We start from the raw sequence: 13,008 nt of genomic DNA on the forward strand, positions 1-13,008 counted from the left end.
CTTGACTTATTTCACTTGTGGCATTATCTCCTCCAGTGCCGTCCATGTTGCAGCAAATGTTGAGAATTCGTTCTTTCTGATAGCTGAGTAATATTCCATTGTATATATGGACCACAACTTCTTAATCCAGTCATCTGTTGAAGGGCATCTCGGCTCCTTCCACGATTTAGCTATTGTGGACAATGCTGCTATGAACATTGGGGTGCATATGGCCCTTCTCTTCACTACATCTGTATCTTTGGGGTAAATACCCAGTAGTGCAATGGCTGGGTCATAAAGTAGCTCAATTTTTAACTTTTTAAGGGACCTCCACACTGTTTTCCAAACTGGCTGTAGCAACTTGCATTCCCACCAACAATGTAGGAGGGATCCCCTTTCTCCACATCCTCTCCAGCAATTGTTGTTTCTTGCCTTGTCAATTTTTGCCATTCTAACTAGCATAAGGTGGTATCTTAGTGAGGTTTTGATTTGAATTTCCCTGATGGCTAATGATTTTGAACATTTTTTCATGTGTCTGTTAGCCATTTGTATGTCTTCATTGGAAAAGTGTCTGTTCATATCTTCTGCCCATTTTTTGATTTGATTATTTGTTTCCTGTGTATTGAGTTTGAGAACTTCTTTGTAGATCTTGGAAACTAATCTTTTATCTGTAGTGTCATTTGCAAATATCTTCTCCCATTCCATGGGCTGTTTCCTTGGCTGTGCAGTAGCTTTTTATATTGATGAAGTCCCACAAATTCATTTTTTCTTTTGCTCCTCTTGCCTTTGGAGATGGGTCATGAAAAGCTATTTTAATGTGTATTGCCTCCTTCATTTGCGTTCTCCAACTTGGCTGGAGCCCTAGATCTTTCTCCTCTGCAGTCAGCAGAAGCCTGCGGACAAGAGCTGATAAGGAGGTATAGACACCCCCTTGTGCACTGAACTTTACAAATTTGTTAAAATTTCACTTGTTGTTTTCTTACCTGCCCCTCTGTTGACCACTTCCTTCCATGCTCTGCCTCAGTAGAACAGAACACACACCCTCTCTGCTGACAGGGGCTTGTCATTCTGTGGGATTTGCTTCACCTGCCTGCCTTGCAACCTCACCCCTCTGATAAGCTAAAAAAGTACCACTTCATAGGGGCTCCTGGGTGGCTCAGTCGGTTAAACATCTTACTCTTTGTTTCGGCTCAAGTCATAATCTCAGCGTCATCTCAGGTCATAATCTCAGGGTCATGAGATCTAACCCCCTGTTGAGCCAGGCACTCAGCATGGAATCTGTTAGAGTTTCTCTGTCCCTCTCCCTATGCTCCTCCCCCCTCTAAAATAAATAAAATCTTTTTTAAAAATGTGTGGTTTGAAGTGTGTGGCTTGGGCTGCCCAGGCCCCAGCCAACAGCCCCTACATGGGTGGAAGGGCCATAGGGAGACTGGAGAAGGGGCAGGACTCCTCAGGTGGCAGTCTGGGGGCTTTTTCAGGAGCCCGGACTCTGACTCTGGCCCACTCCTGTGGCACAGCCAACAGCTCTTGGGTCCCCCATGCAGAGTGGGTCCCCTAAGCTCCATTGCAGGGATTCGCCAGGGATGATGCCACCGCTGGGAGACACCCTCCCCATCGTCCCTTGCATTTCCTGGTCAGATTGCTTCTGGTGTCTTCGCAGGGAGGCAGTGCTAATGCTTTCACTGCCGTTTTCCAGAGGAGCAAAGGGGTCATGTCCCCCAGACTCTTAGGATCCGAAGGCTTTCACCCCACACTAGACTCTGCGGGGCCCTAAAGGTCAATGGAGGTTCCTCAGGGCTGGTTTCCGGGTCCCTCTTCCCGGACTTGAGCACCGCAGGCCTGCTTGGAGATGGTACTTCTGCCTGAGATGGCTGAATACGGGTTCCCAATGGTGTTCAAATCACCGATTCAGCCCCATGGCGCCACTCCTTGTCCTGGTGATGGCGACTAGAGGAAGGATTCCCACCGCAGTCCAGGCTCTGTGCGGCCACCGGCGCGCAATGCCCACCATGGCACACGATGGGGGCGCCTCGGCATGCATGCCCAGGTGTGATCCCTGCCCACTGTCAGAGCCGGGGTGCTGGGGCTCTCAGAGGGCCCCACTCTGCCCCCCAGGCCAAGGGCACATGCCCACCCAGGCTCCAGGATCCCGCTCTTTGCAGGCCACGCTCTGGGTGCCTCGGCCCAGAGAATTCCCTGCCTGAACAGTCATGAGAGCACCTGTCGGGCCTGTGCTGTCCTCTCCCGAGGCTGGCCCCCCTAAGGAGTGACAGGTCACTGTGTGTGAACCCCTAGGCTCTGGCGGTAGTTTAGAACAGGCGGTTCCCTGGGGGAGGCTGTTTGCAGACGGATGGAAATGGAGTTTGGACTTGCGGGCTAGACTGTCCACACACAGGCATGTGAGGGCCTGGAGGGGGTCTCTGTGCCTGTCCTGAACCCCACAACTGGCAGGGAAGCACCTGGGGTATATTCATTAAAAGACCATGGTGGTGCGGGCGCCTGGGTGGCTTAGTCGGTTAAGTGTCCGACTCTTGATTTTGGCTCAGGTCACAATCTCAGGGTCATGAGATCGAGCCCCACTTTGAGTTCCACGCTGCCCGTGGAGCCAGCTTAAGATTCTCTCTCTCCTTCCGCCCCTCCCCCACCTCTCTCGCTCTTAAAAAAAATTGTGGTGGTGGATTAGCGACGTGTGACACAAGGTATGAGGCACGGATGTGTGGTTTCAAGTTCTACGTGCTCTGTGTCAGCCTTCCCCGCTCACCCAGAAGTGTCACGTTCCAACCCCGTCCTGTCTGGCACTCTCGTTCTGCCTGGACTTTTCTGGGGAAAGAGCGCTCACCCCCCGCTACAGAAGCCACCCTTTGCATGTTTGAACAGTTCTGCTAATTAGAACATTCTTCCCCAAGCACACCCCAAAACCACCTCCCAGGCACGTCTACCCTTTGGATCAGATTCCGATGGCGACCCGCCCAAGGTCACAGAGCTCCTCGATGGTGGAATCCCCAGGCCCGTGGCACTGTTCTTGCCTCTCCACCCTGAGCTGGTGCTCAGAGGAACCCCAGAATGAGTGAGGCCAAGACAGGGAGCCCGAGGGTCTATGGCCCTGCCCCCACCCCCCATCCATCCCCTACCCCTAATCATCTTGCCCAGCAGAGCACATAAGAAAGTTGCTTCACTGGCCTTTTTCTCTAAAACAGAGAGAACAAGAAAAACACAACACAACATTTTTGGGTCCAAAACACAACACCAAGGACAATGTTAATAAATACATAAAAATGTAAAGATCTGGATCTCAGAGGCACAAGAACGTATATCCCTGACACAGGCAGGCTGGGTCTCACAGGAATGAGTCAGTGTGTGCCCCAGCGTCCCAGGGAGGGGGCGGCAGCGGGTGGAGAGGACATGTGGGGAGCCCCTGCAGGGCCTCTATTCTCCAGGGGTTGCAGACAGGGACCCACTCACTGTTCCTAGTCCTCTAGCCTGGCTCAGAACAGCCCCCCACCCCCCGGCCGCCCCAGGGAAGGAGGACTGGTAAGCCCCTCTGGCACCTGCTGCGGAGTCCGGGGGACCCTCTGCACCACTGGGAGTAAGGCCCCTGGGGGGAATTGCTGGGGACCCGGCAGCTTCCTGAGAGCCAGAGGGTCTAGAGAAGTTACCTGCCTTTGGAGGTAACACAGAAGTTACCTGCCTTTGGAGGTAACACAGAAGTTACCTGCTTTTGGAGGTAACACAGAGGCCAGGCGAGGCCCCACAGCCCTGTGGGTCCTGTCTCCTCCCTACCCCAGCAGGGGCAGAGGCCTGTATCCTGCCCTGGGGCACTGGGCGGGGCGGGGGCGGGGGAGGGGAGGGGACTCTGGAGCTCAGCCTGGGGACCTGAGCACACCCCCTCGCCGGAGCACCACAAATCTCTGGCCCAGCCCGAGCCAGGCTGGAAAAGACCCCTGACCCCAGCAGGAGACCAAGGATTGATGGGGCACAACCTGAGAACTGTTTCTGTGTCCCACAGAGTCACCCTCCAGGTCAGCCTCCCTTCATGCCCCAGCGCGAGGACCAAAGTTGACATTCCCGGTTCAGCCAGCGGTCTAGCACCAGTTGCGAACCCCCTGCATGAGGAGGACTCCCATTCCAGAGTGTCCGAAGCCCACTTCTCTGGGGTGGGCTGGGTGAGGCTGGGAAGCACCAGAAGTAACAGGAAATGCCATGAGCAAGGGCAAAGGCGGCCACCGACACTGCCTTCCAGCCGGCAAAGGCGAGCTGGACTCTGCCTCTCGGCCTTGGCTGGAGTGTGCGGGCTCCTGCTGGGAAGACTGGGCCTGAGCCGAGCGTGCCTCCCCACCTACCCCTCCGAGCCCTGCAGCCAGAGCTTGTGACCGCATGCCCCCCCATGCCCCCTTCAGCCCCTGAGAGTCCTCCCCGCCTTCCCTGTCCCACTTCGCATCTCTGGGCAGACGGGCCAGACACGCAGGGCCTCCACAGTGGTCCCCACAAGTCTGGCAAAGGCGGGCGGCTGGAAGGATCCGGTGTGGGGCCCCAGGGCGTGGCCGTGAGGAGGAGGGGCTGGCCGGCCCTCAGTCCCACCAGGAGGCAGACAGGAGCCCCCCCGAGAGCTTCGAGAGCTTCAAGGGCGTCACCCCGGCTCCCGGCTGAGGTATCTCCGGTGCGGGGCGTCCCTGATCTCCTTCCTCAGGCACCCGCTTGCAGGGGTGAAGTGTCACAGCCCCAAACCAGAACAACAAGAAGGCAAATAATTTAAAAGGAAGTCTGTGTTCGCCCTGCCCCGCTGTGCGTCCTCCGAGCCGGGGGTCTCTGAGGCGGCACACAGTGTAAACTTGACCGGCGGGAGAGGCCAGCCGGGGCTCAGGTGACCAGGGAGGTGGTGGGGAGGCCGGTGCCTGGGGGCTTCGGGTCTTCCCTGAGCTGCCCTTTATCCTGGGAGATGGGCACAGGTGCCCCGGTCCAGCCCCAAGGCAGTCCCCGGGGGGTGCTGGGGGAAGTGCCCCAGGATGCTCGAGGGCTCAGATTCTGGGGAGGGGAGTGGTGCTGGGTCACCGGGGAGCTGGTGCCCAGAGGTCTCGGGAGCTGTGTGGGCTGGCCATGCCGACTGTCCTCTGATCCTGTTGGCCCCACAGTGGCCTCCACGGCATCCGAAGGGGCCTCAGATCCCGGCAGAGGGCTCCCGGGAGTGGAGAAGGGTGGTGGTGAGGCCAGGCCCGCGTCCGGGCCGGTGTCGGGGCCCAGGGTCTTCTTGGTACAGGACTCACAGCACAGCTGGTGATAGCCGGGGATGGAGCAGTAGCGATTGAGCGCTTCCATCTGGCAGAAGATGGACCGGTCCCCCACGCAGGGCTCCGCTGCACACACAGCACAAGGACCGATGCAGGAGGGTGCCCCCCTCCTACTCACCCCAGCTCCTGCCCTAGCTGGACTCGCCCTAAAGCTCTTTCCAGAGGGCGCCACGGGGCTGCCTGAGGGAGACTGGCCAGCGTGAGAACCTTATTTTATGGGAGAGGAACTAACCCTTCCCTAGAGCAGTGGTTCTCAAAGTGGGGTACCCACTCACGAAGCATCCACATCACCTGGAAGCTTGTCGGAAATGCCGATTCTCAGGCCCCATCCAGACCTACCGAATCAGAAATTCTGGGGGTGGGGCCCAGCTCCGGGTTTTAACAAAACCTTCACGGTGATTCCACGGCATGGAGAAAGTTGAGAAGCACAGCCCTACGTCACCTGTCGTCAGACTTGGCTGCAGAGTGGAATCACAAAGAGCCGCTGCCCTGCTCCCACGCCCGGGGAGACCGGACGGTCAGGGGGGCCTGGGCACCAGGTGCTTCTGACCCGCAGCAAAGCTTGGAGACCCTGCTCTCGAGGAAGCGGGAACCGTCACCCCCTCCCAATCAACCCAAAGGATCTGATTCCTCGGGCCAGGGCCAGGCAGACGCCCGGGGAACCCACACGTGTGACGAGCACACAACACATCCTGCTACCCGTCGACACACGTTTGGAACACCTGCGCCAGTAAATCTGGAAGCAAGCAGATCTGGGCTCCGACTGAGACGCTACGACTTAAAACGTGTGAGCCCTTGGGCCAGGCATTTAAACTCTCCAACCCTCAGTTTTTTCCCCTATAAAATGGGGATAATGCTAGACATCTGCCACTGAATAATAACTTTATGATGATAAATACCATTTATAAAGTTCCTGGCACACAAGGATGTCCTCTATATTAGTTTCATTTGCTTTGGTTCAAATATCATCTAAAAATGTTTTTGTGTTTCTGTGATAATTCCAGGTAGGTCTCTCCAGACAACGTGAAGGAAAGAGCTTTGCTTTCTACTAATTTTTGCCGGGGGGGGGGGGGGGGGGGAGGGGAGGCTGCAGGGGTGGGATAGGGGCGGGGCTTGGGGGCTGTTTGTGGGGAACAGAAAAGAGATAGGGGGAAAAAATGGAAAGGCAGTGGCCCCTAGATGGCGCCAGAATTCCAGGACCAGGATCCCGAGGCCGCCCTTTGCTTAGGGCGGCACTTGTGCAGCCTGGCATGGGGGTGGAGCAGAGGCAAGGCCGGAGCCAGAAGATACTCTGAGGACATCTAGTGAGACCCCGTTTTTACAGATGAAGTCACTGAGCTCAGAGAGGTTTAGGGGTTTGCACAGCGTCACACAGCCAGTTGGTCCACCACTAGAAATTAGGGTCTATGATTTTTCTACTTGTCTTGTCAGACCCCGGTCCTTGAGAAGGTCAAGAACAAAAAGAGAGAAAAAATCTTGGAAGGAAGCACAGAACACAGGGCCTGGTTCATAGCAGGTGCTGTGTCAGTATTAACAGATGAGTCGATGGGTAGAGGGATGGTGGGTGGATGGGTAGATGGGCAGGTGGGTGGACGGATGGACAGGTGGATGGATGGGCGGGTGGATGGATGGAAAGATGGGCGGATGGACTAATGAGCTCCCGATCTTGAGGCAGACAGAAGGCACTACTACTATATTTGTTGTTAGCTGACAACTAGACAGGAATGCACGCATTATCTCCTTTCATTCTTTCAACAGTCCTATGAAGGCAGTTCGGATCTCTAATCGCTTATCCCCAAATCTTGAAACCAGATATGATTCATAATTCAGAACCTCTGAAGTTAGAGAGGTAACATTCAGATTATAGAACATCCCGAGTAGGGAATGGGATGTCCCCTTGTAACTGTGGCAATGTTTCCATAGCAAAAGAATACTGATCTCTTGGGTCAGGCCAGGTTCTGCTACCATATGAGTTTGCATCAAATTTAGGGAAACACTGGCAGCTTTCAACATTTGGAAGTGCAGATAAGGGCCTGTGGACCAGTATGGGCAGCACCCCCAGCTCACAGCTAAGGAATCGAAGGCTTCAGGAGGCTAAGGTCACATGGACTGGAAGCGGGGCTGCCCCACCGCACGGCGCATGCTTGTGACATCGCGACCACAGGAAGGTCTGGGGCGGGGGTGGAGTCCCAAGATACACTTACTTGATGATATCTTGTTAATGGGATGGAGGGGCCCAGACTGTGGCACCCATTGTCCTTCTGGGGTCACAAGTTCCCGAATGTCAGCGCTCACCGTAGAGTTCTGGAGATTTCCTGTGAGCGGGAACAAGCAGCTCTAGGGTTTGGGATCTCTAGGGAGGGCAAGGATGCAAGCCGGGCTGGGTTTCAGACCTCGGCCAGAGGAGCCGGGCCTGCCCCCCACCCTACCCAGCTCACCTGCACAGGCGGGCAGCCTGCAGATCTGAACAGTGTCTGGCTTGTCCCCCTCACACTGCCCGAGACTGTTGGCGTTGGTCCGGCACACCACCTGTCGCTGCTGGATGCCCTCTCCGCAGGTGGCAGAGCACTGTGGTGGGAAGGCCAGGCCAGGTCCCAGCAGCCGGGGGAGGGGTGCAGGGGGGATGGGTGGAGAGACAAGAGGAAGGGGGTGGTGAGCTCCAGAGTCCCGCCAATGCCCAGGCCAGAAAGGTGCAGAGGAGGGCGCTGAGTTTCTACTTGACCCGAGGGACATGCCGAGACGGCTCTGAATAGCCTCGCCAGGACAGAACGCCAATGTCACTGCTGCTCACTGGCTGCTGAACAGCACCGCCTCGGCTCAGAACCCCCTGATGCATTTGTCACCTAACAGTCCACCCTGGCTCAGGAGGGGACCGCGGAGACCCCATTCCAGCCCTTCCGCCTGGGCCCACCACGCCTGGTCTGTGCCCCAGGGCCTGAAATATTTTGGGTATTGTTCTGGCAAACCCCCTTGTTGCAATGCACCAGCCGGAGGGACCCGGGGCAGGCCCACTCACTCGATGCTATCTTAGTAATGGGATGGAGGGACCCGGATTGTGACACCCACTAAGCTGAGCGAGCTGGGTGACAGGGTCTCCATGGACCCCTCTAGCTCAGACATTCAAAGGCTCTGTGACTCCATGTACTGAAACTCAGCTGGCAGAGGCAGGCTCCTAAGTGTCTTCTTCCCCGAGAGGGCAAGGCATGGGGCACAGGGTGTGAGGGCCGCTGCACACCTCAGCCCCGGGCCTCACCTCCTCTGAGAGACGCGGGCTGGTGGCGGGGGCTCCCAAAAAGCAAGGCTGCCCAGTGTGACCGGGTCACAGGGCTTGGTCGGCATTGTCTCCAGCCTCTCCTAGTGGGATGGGGAAGAACCCACAGACGGGCGCTTGTCTGCCAGGGCCCGAGGGAGACAGGAGCACAAAGGGCCACACAGACATGGGACGAGATGGCTCATCCCCCCAGGATGAAGAATGACAATGACCCTTGAGTGCTCCGTCAGTCTCATGGCAGCAACTACCTTCCACCCTCCGTCCCCCTGCTGTCAGTTTTCTCAAAGCGGTCCTCTGCGGACCAGCCGTCTTTCTGTTTTATGTGAAAACAAATAAGTCTCCATATATGTTAGGGAGAAGAAACTAAAGTCTGCGTAAGTTGTGTGGGGATTTGGGGTTATTTAAAAATACCCTTTATTATGTAATATTTCCAGCATACGGAAAAGTATGAGGAAGTTGGTCATGACAGCCTGTTCAAATACCACCACCAGCTTTCATAAATCAGCACTCGGGCACAGCTTCAAATGCTGTGTCGTGCCGTTTTAAACCTTAAGTGACCGTATCCCATTGGAAGTGATTTTTCTTCATACTTGGCGCTTTTTCTCACGCCTGTTTTTCTGAGGGTTCTCTATCTTGGTAAGTATATAGTTCAAGCTTATTTATTTTTCTCCATCTGTGTTATTTTATTTGCATGAACAGACCATGATTTTTGGGGTCCAGTCTCCTGCAGATGGGCATTTAGAGGATTTCCTGAAATTCTGCTTTTACAGTAAGTATGGTGGTGCTTATCTTTGCGACCAAATGAGATTTTAAAAAATTATGGTAAAACATAGATGTCCTAAGACGTACTATTTTAACCATTGGCATTAAGCACATTCTCACTGTGGTACGACCATCTCTACCTCCTCATCCAGAACTTTTTCCTTCCTCCTAGACTGAGACCCTTTCGCATTAAACAAGAACTCCCCCGGCCCCTCCCCCAGCCCCAGACACCCACCCTCCTACTCTGCGTCTCTATGAATGTGACTGCTGTAGGTAAGGGAATCACACAGCATTCGACGTTTTGCATCTGGCCGGTTTCCCTAGCATAACACTTCAAGGTTTGCATCGAATGAATTTTTAAGAGAAAACTCAAGGCAGAAAATTTCCCTGTGGCCACTCTGAGGGTTTAGCCAGGAGCACTTGGACTGACCATTCCGTCTTACGGTCGGTCTTCCCTCCCCTACCCTGGCCTCCCAACAGCGAACTTTCTACAGAGCTGCTAAGTGATCTTTTACACCTGGAATCAGAGCCCTTTAATAGTTTCTCACTGCTTTTATAATCATATTTTTTTATTATATTATGTTAGTCACCATACAGTACATCCCCGGTTTCTGATGTAAGGCTCGATGATTCATTAATTGCGTATAACACCCAGTGCACCATGCAATACGTGCCCTCCTTACTACCCATCACCGGTCTATCCCATTCCCCCACCCCCTCCCCTCTGAAGTCCTCAGTTTGTTTCTCATAGTCCATAGTCTCTCATGTTTCATTCCCCCTTCTGATTACCCCCCCTTTCTTTATCCCTTTCTTCTCCTACCGATCTTCCTAGTTCTTATGTTCCATAGATGAGAGAAACCATATGATAATTGTCTTTTTCTGCTTGACTTATTTCTCTTAGCATTATCTCCTCCAGTGCCGTCCATGTTGCAGCAAATGTTGAGAACTCGTTCTAGTGAAGAGAAGGGCCATATGCACCCCAATGTTCATAGCAGCATTGTTCACAATAGCTAAATCGTGGAAGGAGCCTAGATGCCCTTCAACAGATGACTGGATTAAGAAGATGTGGTCCATATATACAATGGAATATTACTCAGCTATCAAAAAGAACGATTTCTCACTACTTTTAGAATACATTCTAATTCCTCACATAGCCCTATAGCATTGACCCCCGCCTGCCTCTCTGTCATCCTGTAGCCCCTGTCCCTTCCATTCAGCTCCGGTCTCACTGTCCTTTTGGTTTCTGGAACATGGCAAGGTTGTTCCTGCCTTTCTGTGGCTCATCCATTGGGTCTCAGCTCAAATGTCACCTCCTCAGGGAGGCCCTCCCAGATACATAACCCCCATTTACTCCTGCACAGCTCCAACTGCAAGCTGTAAATACACTTTTGTCATTGGCTTACTTTTCTCTTCTGTCTCTCTTACTGGACTGGAAGCTACACAAGGCCAAGAAACATGTCTAGTCGATGACGGCTTCCAGGCATTCCTAGTACAGTGTGCCTGGCACGTAGCTGGCACTCAGTAAATATTTCCTGACCGCAAGAAACCGCTTCAGTTCGCTCACCTGTGTCACGACGATTTGAGCCCATGCCTCCTAGCTCTGACCCAGTTCTAGGTCAAAGCAGATAGTGAATGAATAGGAAGGCCGAGCCCAGAAACATGGCCCCGCAGATGTAGGAGCTGTTGGACTTAGTTTTGAGAAAAGCAGATGGGATCAGATAAGATAGGGGGAGAGAAATTTAGTCAGAGACTCTCTGCCTGCAGGGAGCACGCAGTTCCTCACCCAGACCCACCTTTTCCCAGATTCCCCAGAGAAGGTGCCCCCTGGCCCAGCCCCTCCCGCCCTCTGAAAACAACTCACCTGGGACCAGGCTCCCATGCGCCACTGGGCTGGACAGGGCACGCGGAAGCAGGGCCGCCGGGCCTCGGGCCGGTCCCCAGGGCAGGCCTTGGCCGGCATGGCCTTGTGGGTACCATTGGAGAGGGGCAGCAGGCACTGCACCCCCCGGATCTGCACCCCCAGCTTCCCACAACTCCGGCTGCAGGCACCCCACTCCTCCGTCACCCACCTGGAGACAGAGAAGGCAAAAGGTGGAAGGGAGGTGGGACTAGGAGGACACTTCCTCTCGGGGTCCCTCCCACCCCCTGAATCACTGCGGGCAGGAGCTGGGGAGTGGGTTTGAGCTTCAGAGTGCTTGGAAGCCAAGACAACCACCCGCCGGGCTCTGCGGCTGACAGGCTGTGTGGCCTTAGGGAGGTCACTTACTCTCTCCTCTGTTTCCTCATCTGAAAAATGGGTATAATGCATCCTTAAATCTGGCACCCTGCATGTTCACAGGCAAGCTATTAACGCCCCTAAACTCAGTTACCCCATCTTTATATCAGGACCCTTTCAACACCTCATAAATATCGGAGTGTTTCCCGTGGGCAGGTGCTGTCCCAGGTGCTGAGCTACAGGAGTAAGCAAAACAGAGGACAGTCATAGCTTGTAGAGTTGAAGCCCCTCCCCTGGGCCTCCTGGGACAATTACAGGACTTGTACACGTAAAGTACTTGGCAGAGTGCATGCACACAGTAGGCATGTAATAAATGCAGGTACTATTATTACCACCACCAGCACTAAGCTGGTGGTCTCCAATGTCTTCTAGCCACAGAGCAGCTCCCAAGAGCCGAGAAGCAACCGCTGCTGGCTGAGTTAGACAAAGACCTAACGGAAGGGGGAGGGACAGTCTAACCCCAACCCCAATTCCCCTGTTTCCTGAGTCATCTTTTAGTGAATGAGGGCTCTTTCGGCCAACCCCATCCTTTAAAAGATAAAAACAAAAAGGCCCCAACTTCACTGGGCATTTTACAGATGAGAAGCCCGGTGGGGTGACCTGCCCAGGACCCCAGAGAGTTAGCCCGTGCTCTGTGACCACAGACGTTAGCGGGAAAGCGGCCTGCATACAGCATGAAGGGAAGTGCAGAGGGCTGAGGGCCGGAGTACCCCTGCTTGGCCAGGCACAGGGAGGCCATGGTGGGCACCACGCTGGTCACCGCCTCCCGCCCCGGCCCTGAGGCTCCTCCGGCCTGAGGGAGCAGAGCTGCTGTGAGTCGGCAAAGCCAAGTTGGACCGCTCGGACCCCCGAGGATTCCTGAGGAGGTTGGAGAAAGGACTCGGCTCTCTGCTGGGGGCCGAGGAGGTGCTGGGGTCATCTCTGTGACAGGCTCAAGGTCAGACATCAAATCTCAGACAAGTCATAGCTCTTCCTCTCTACAAAGCCCCCTCCAAATAACCCCAAGAATATGACCTTGTGCTCAAATGCGCCTGTCTCCTTAGGCCAGGGAACCCCATCAGGGGCTAGACTATGGCTGGGGGCTGGCGTCAGCATCCTGGCCTGTGGCCCGGAGCCTAGAAGCACTGAAATCCACTTCACCTCATGGTCCCTTCGGATCACTGAGAGGAGAGCTATGTCCCCAAAGTGGGCCTCGGTTTCCCCATCTGTTGAAGAATGCTAGAAGGGGCAGAACAAAGGAAGCATCGTCCTTCTGGGAGTGGAAGTTAACCCAGAAGCCCCACGGGGCACAGATGGGCCAGGAGGGCAGTGCTGGCCACGGGCAGAGTGCTGTGTGGGCTGCTCTGCTCAGGGAGTCCTAGGCGCAGGGGTGTGTGCCTCTAGGCTCTTGGCCAGAGGAAGCAGGCCCAGCAGCTCCTCCTCCCGGCCGAGAGAGG

At 54.8% G+C, this 13,008-nt stretch overlaps 1 protein-coding gene across 1 annotated transcript in view; it reads right to left on the bottom strand.

Moving 5' to 3' along the window:
• Nucleotides 1-3,203: 3,203 nt before the first annotated feature.
• Nucleotides 3,204-13,008, bottom strand: part of ADAMTS14 (ADAM metallopeptidase with thrombospondin type 1 motif 14) — a 73,039-nt gene continuing 63,234 nt past the window's right edge. Inside the window, exons 19-22 of the mRNA XM_048219265.2 lie at nt 11,159-11,366; nt 7,703-7,832; nt 7,469-7,579; nt 3,204-5,330 (exon numbers count right to left, since the gene is read on the bottom strand). Of these exons, the coding sequence (XP_048075222.1) occupies nt 4,837-5,330; nt 7,469-7,579; nt 7,703-7,832; nt 11,159-11,366 (943 nt within the window). The 3' untranslated portion in view covers nt 3,204-4,836. The remainder of the gene's footprint in view (nt 5,331-7,468; nt 7,580-7,702; nt 7,833-11,158; nt 11,367-13,008) is intronic.

The sequence above is a fragment of the Ursus arctos genome, unplaced genomic scaffold (genome assembly GCF_023065955.2).
Source record: "Ursus arctos isolate Adak ecotype North America unplaced genomic scaffold, UrsArc2.0 scaffold_7, whole genome shotgun sequence".
Classification (NCBI taxonomy): domain Eukaryota; kingdom Metazoa; phylum Chordata; class Mammalia; order Carnivora; family Ursidae; genus Ursus; species Ursus arctos.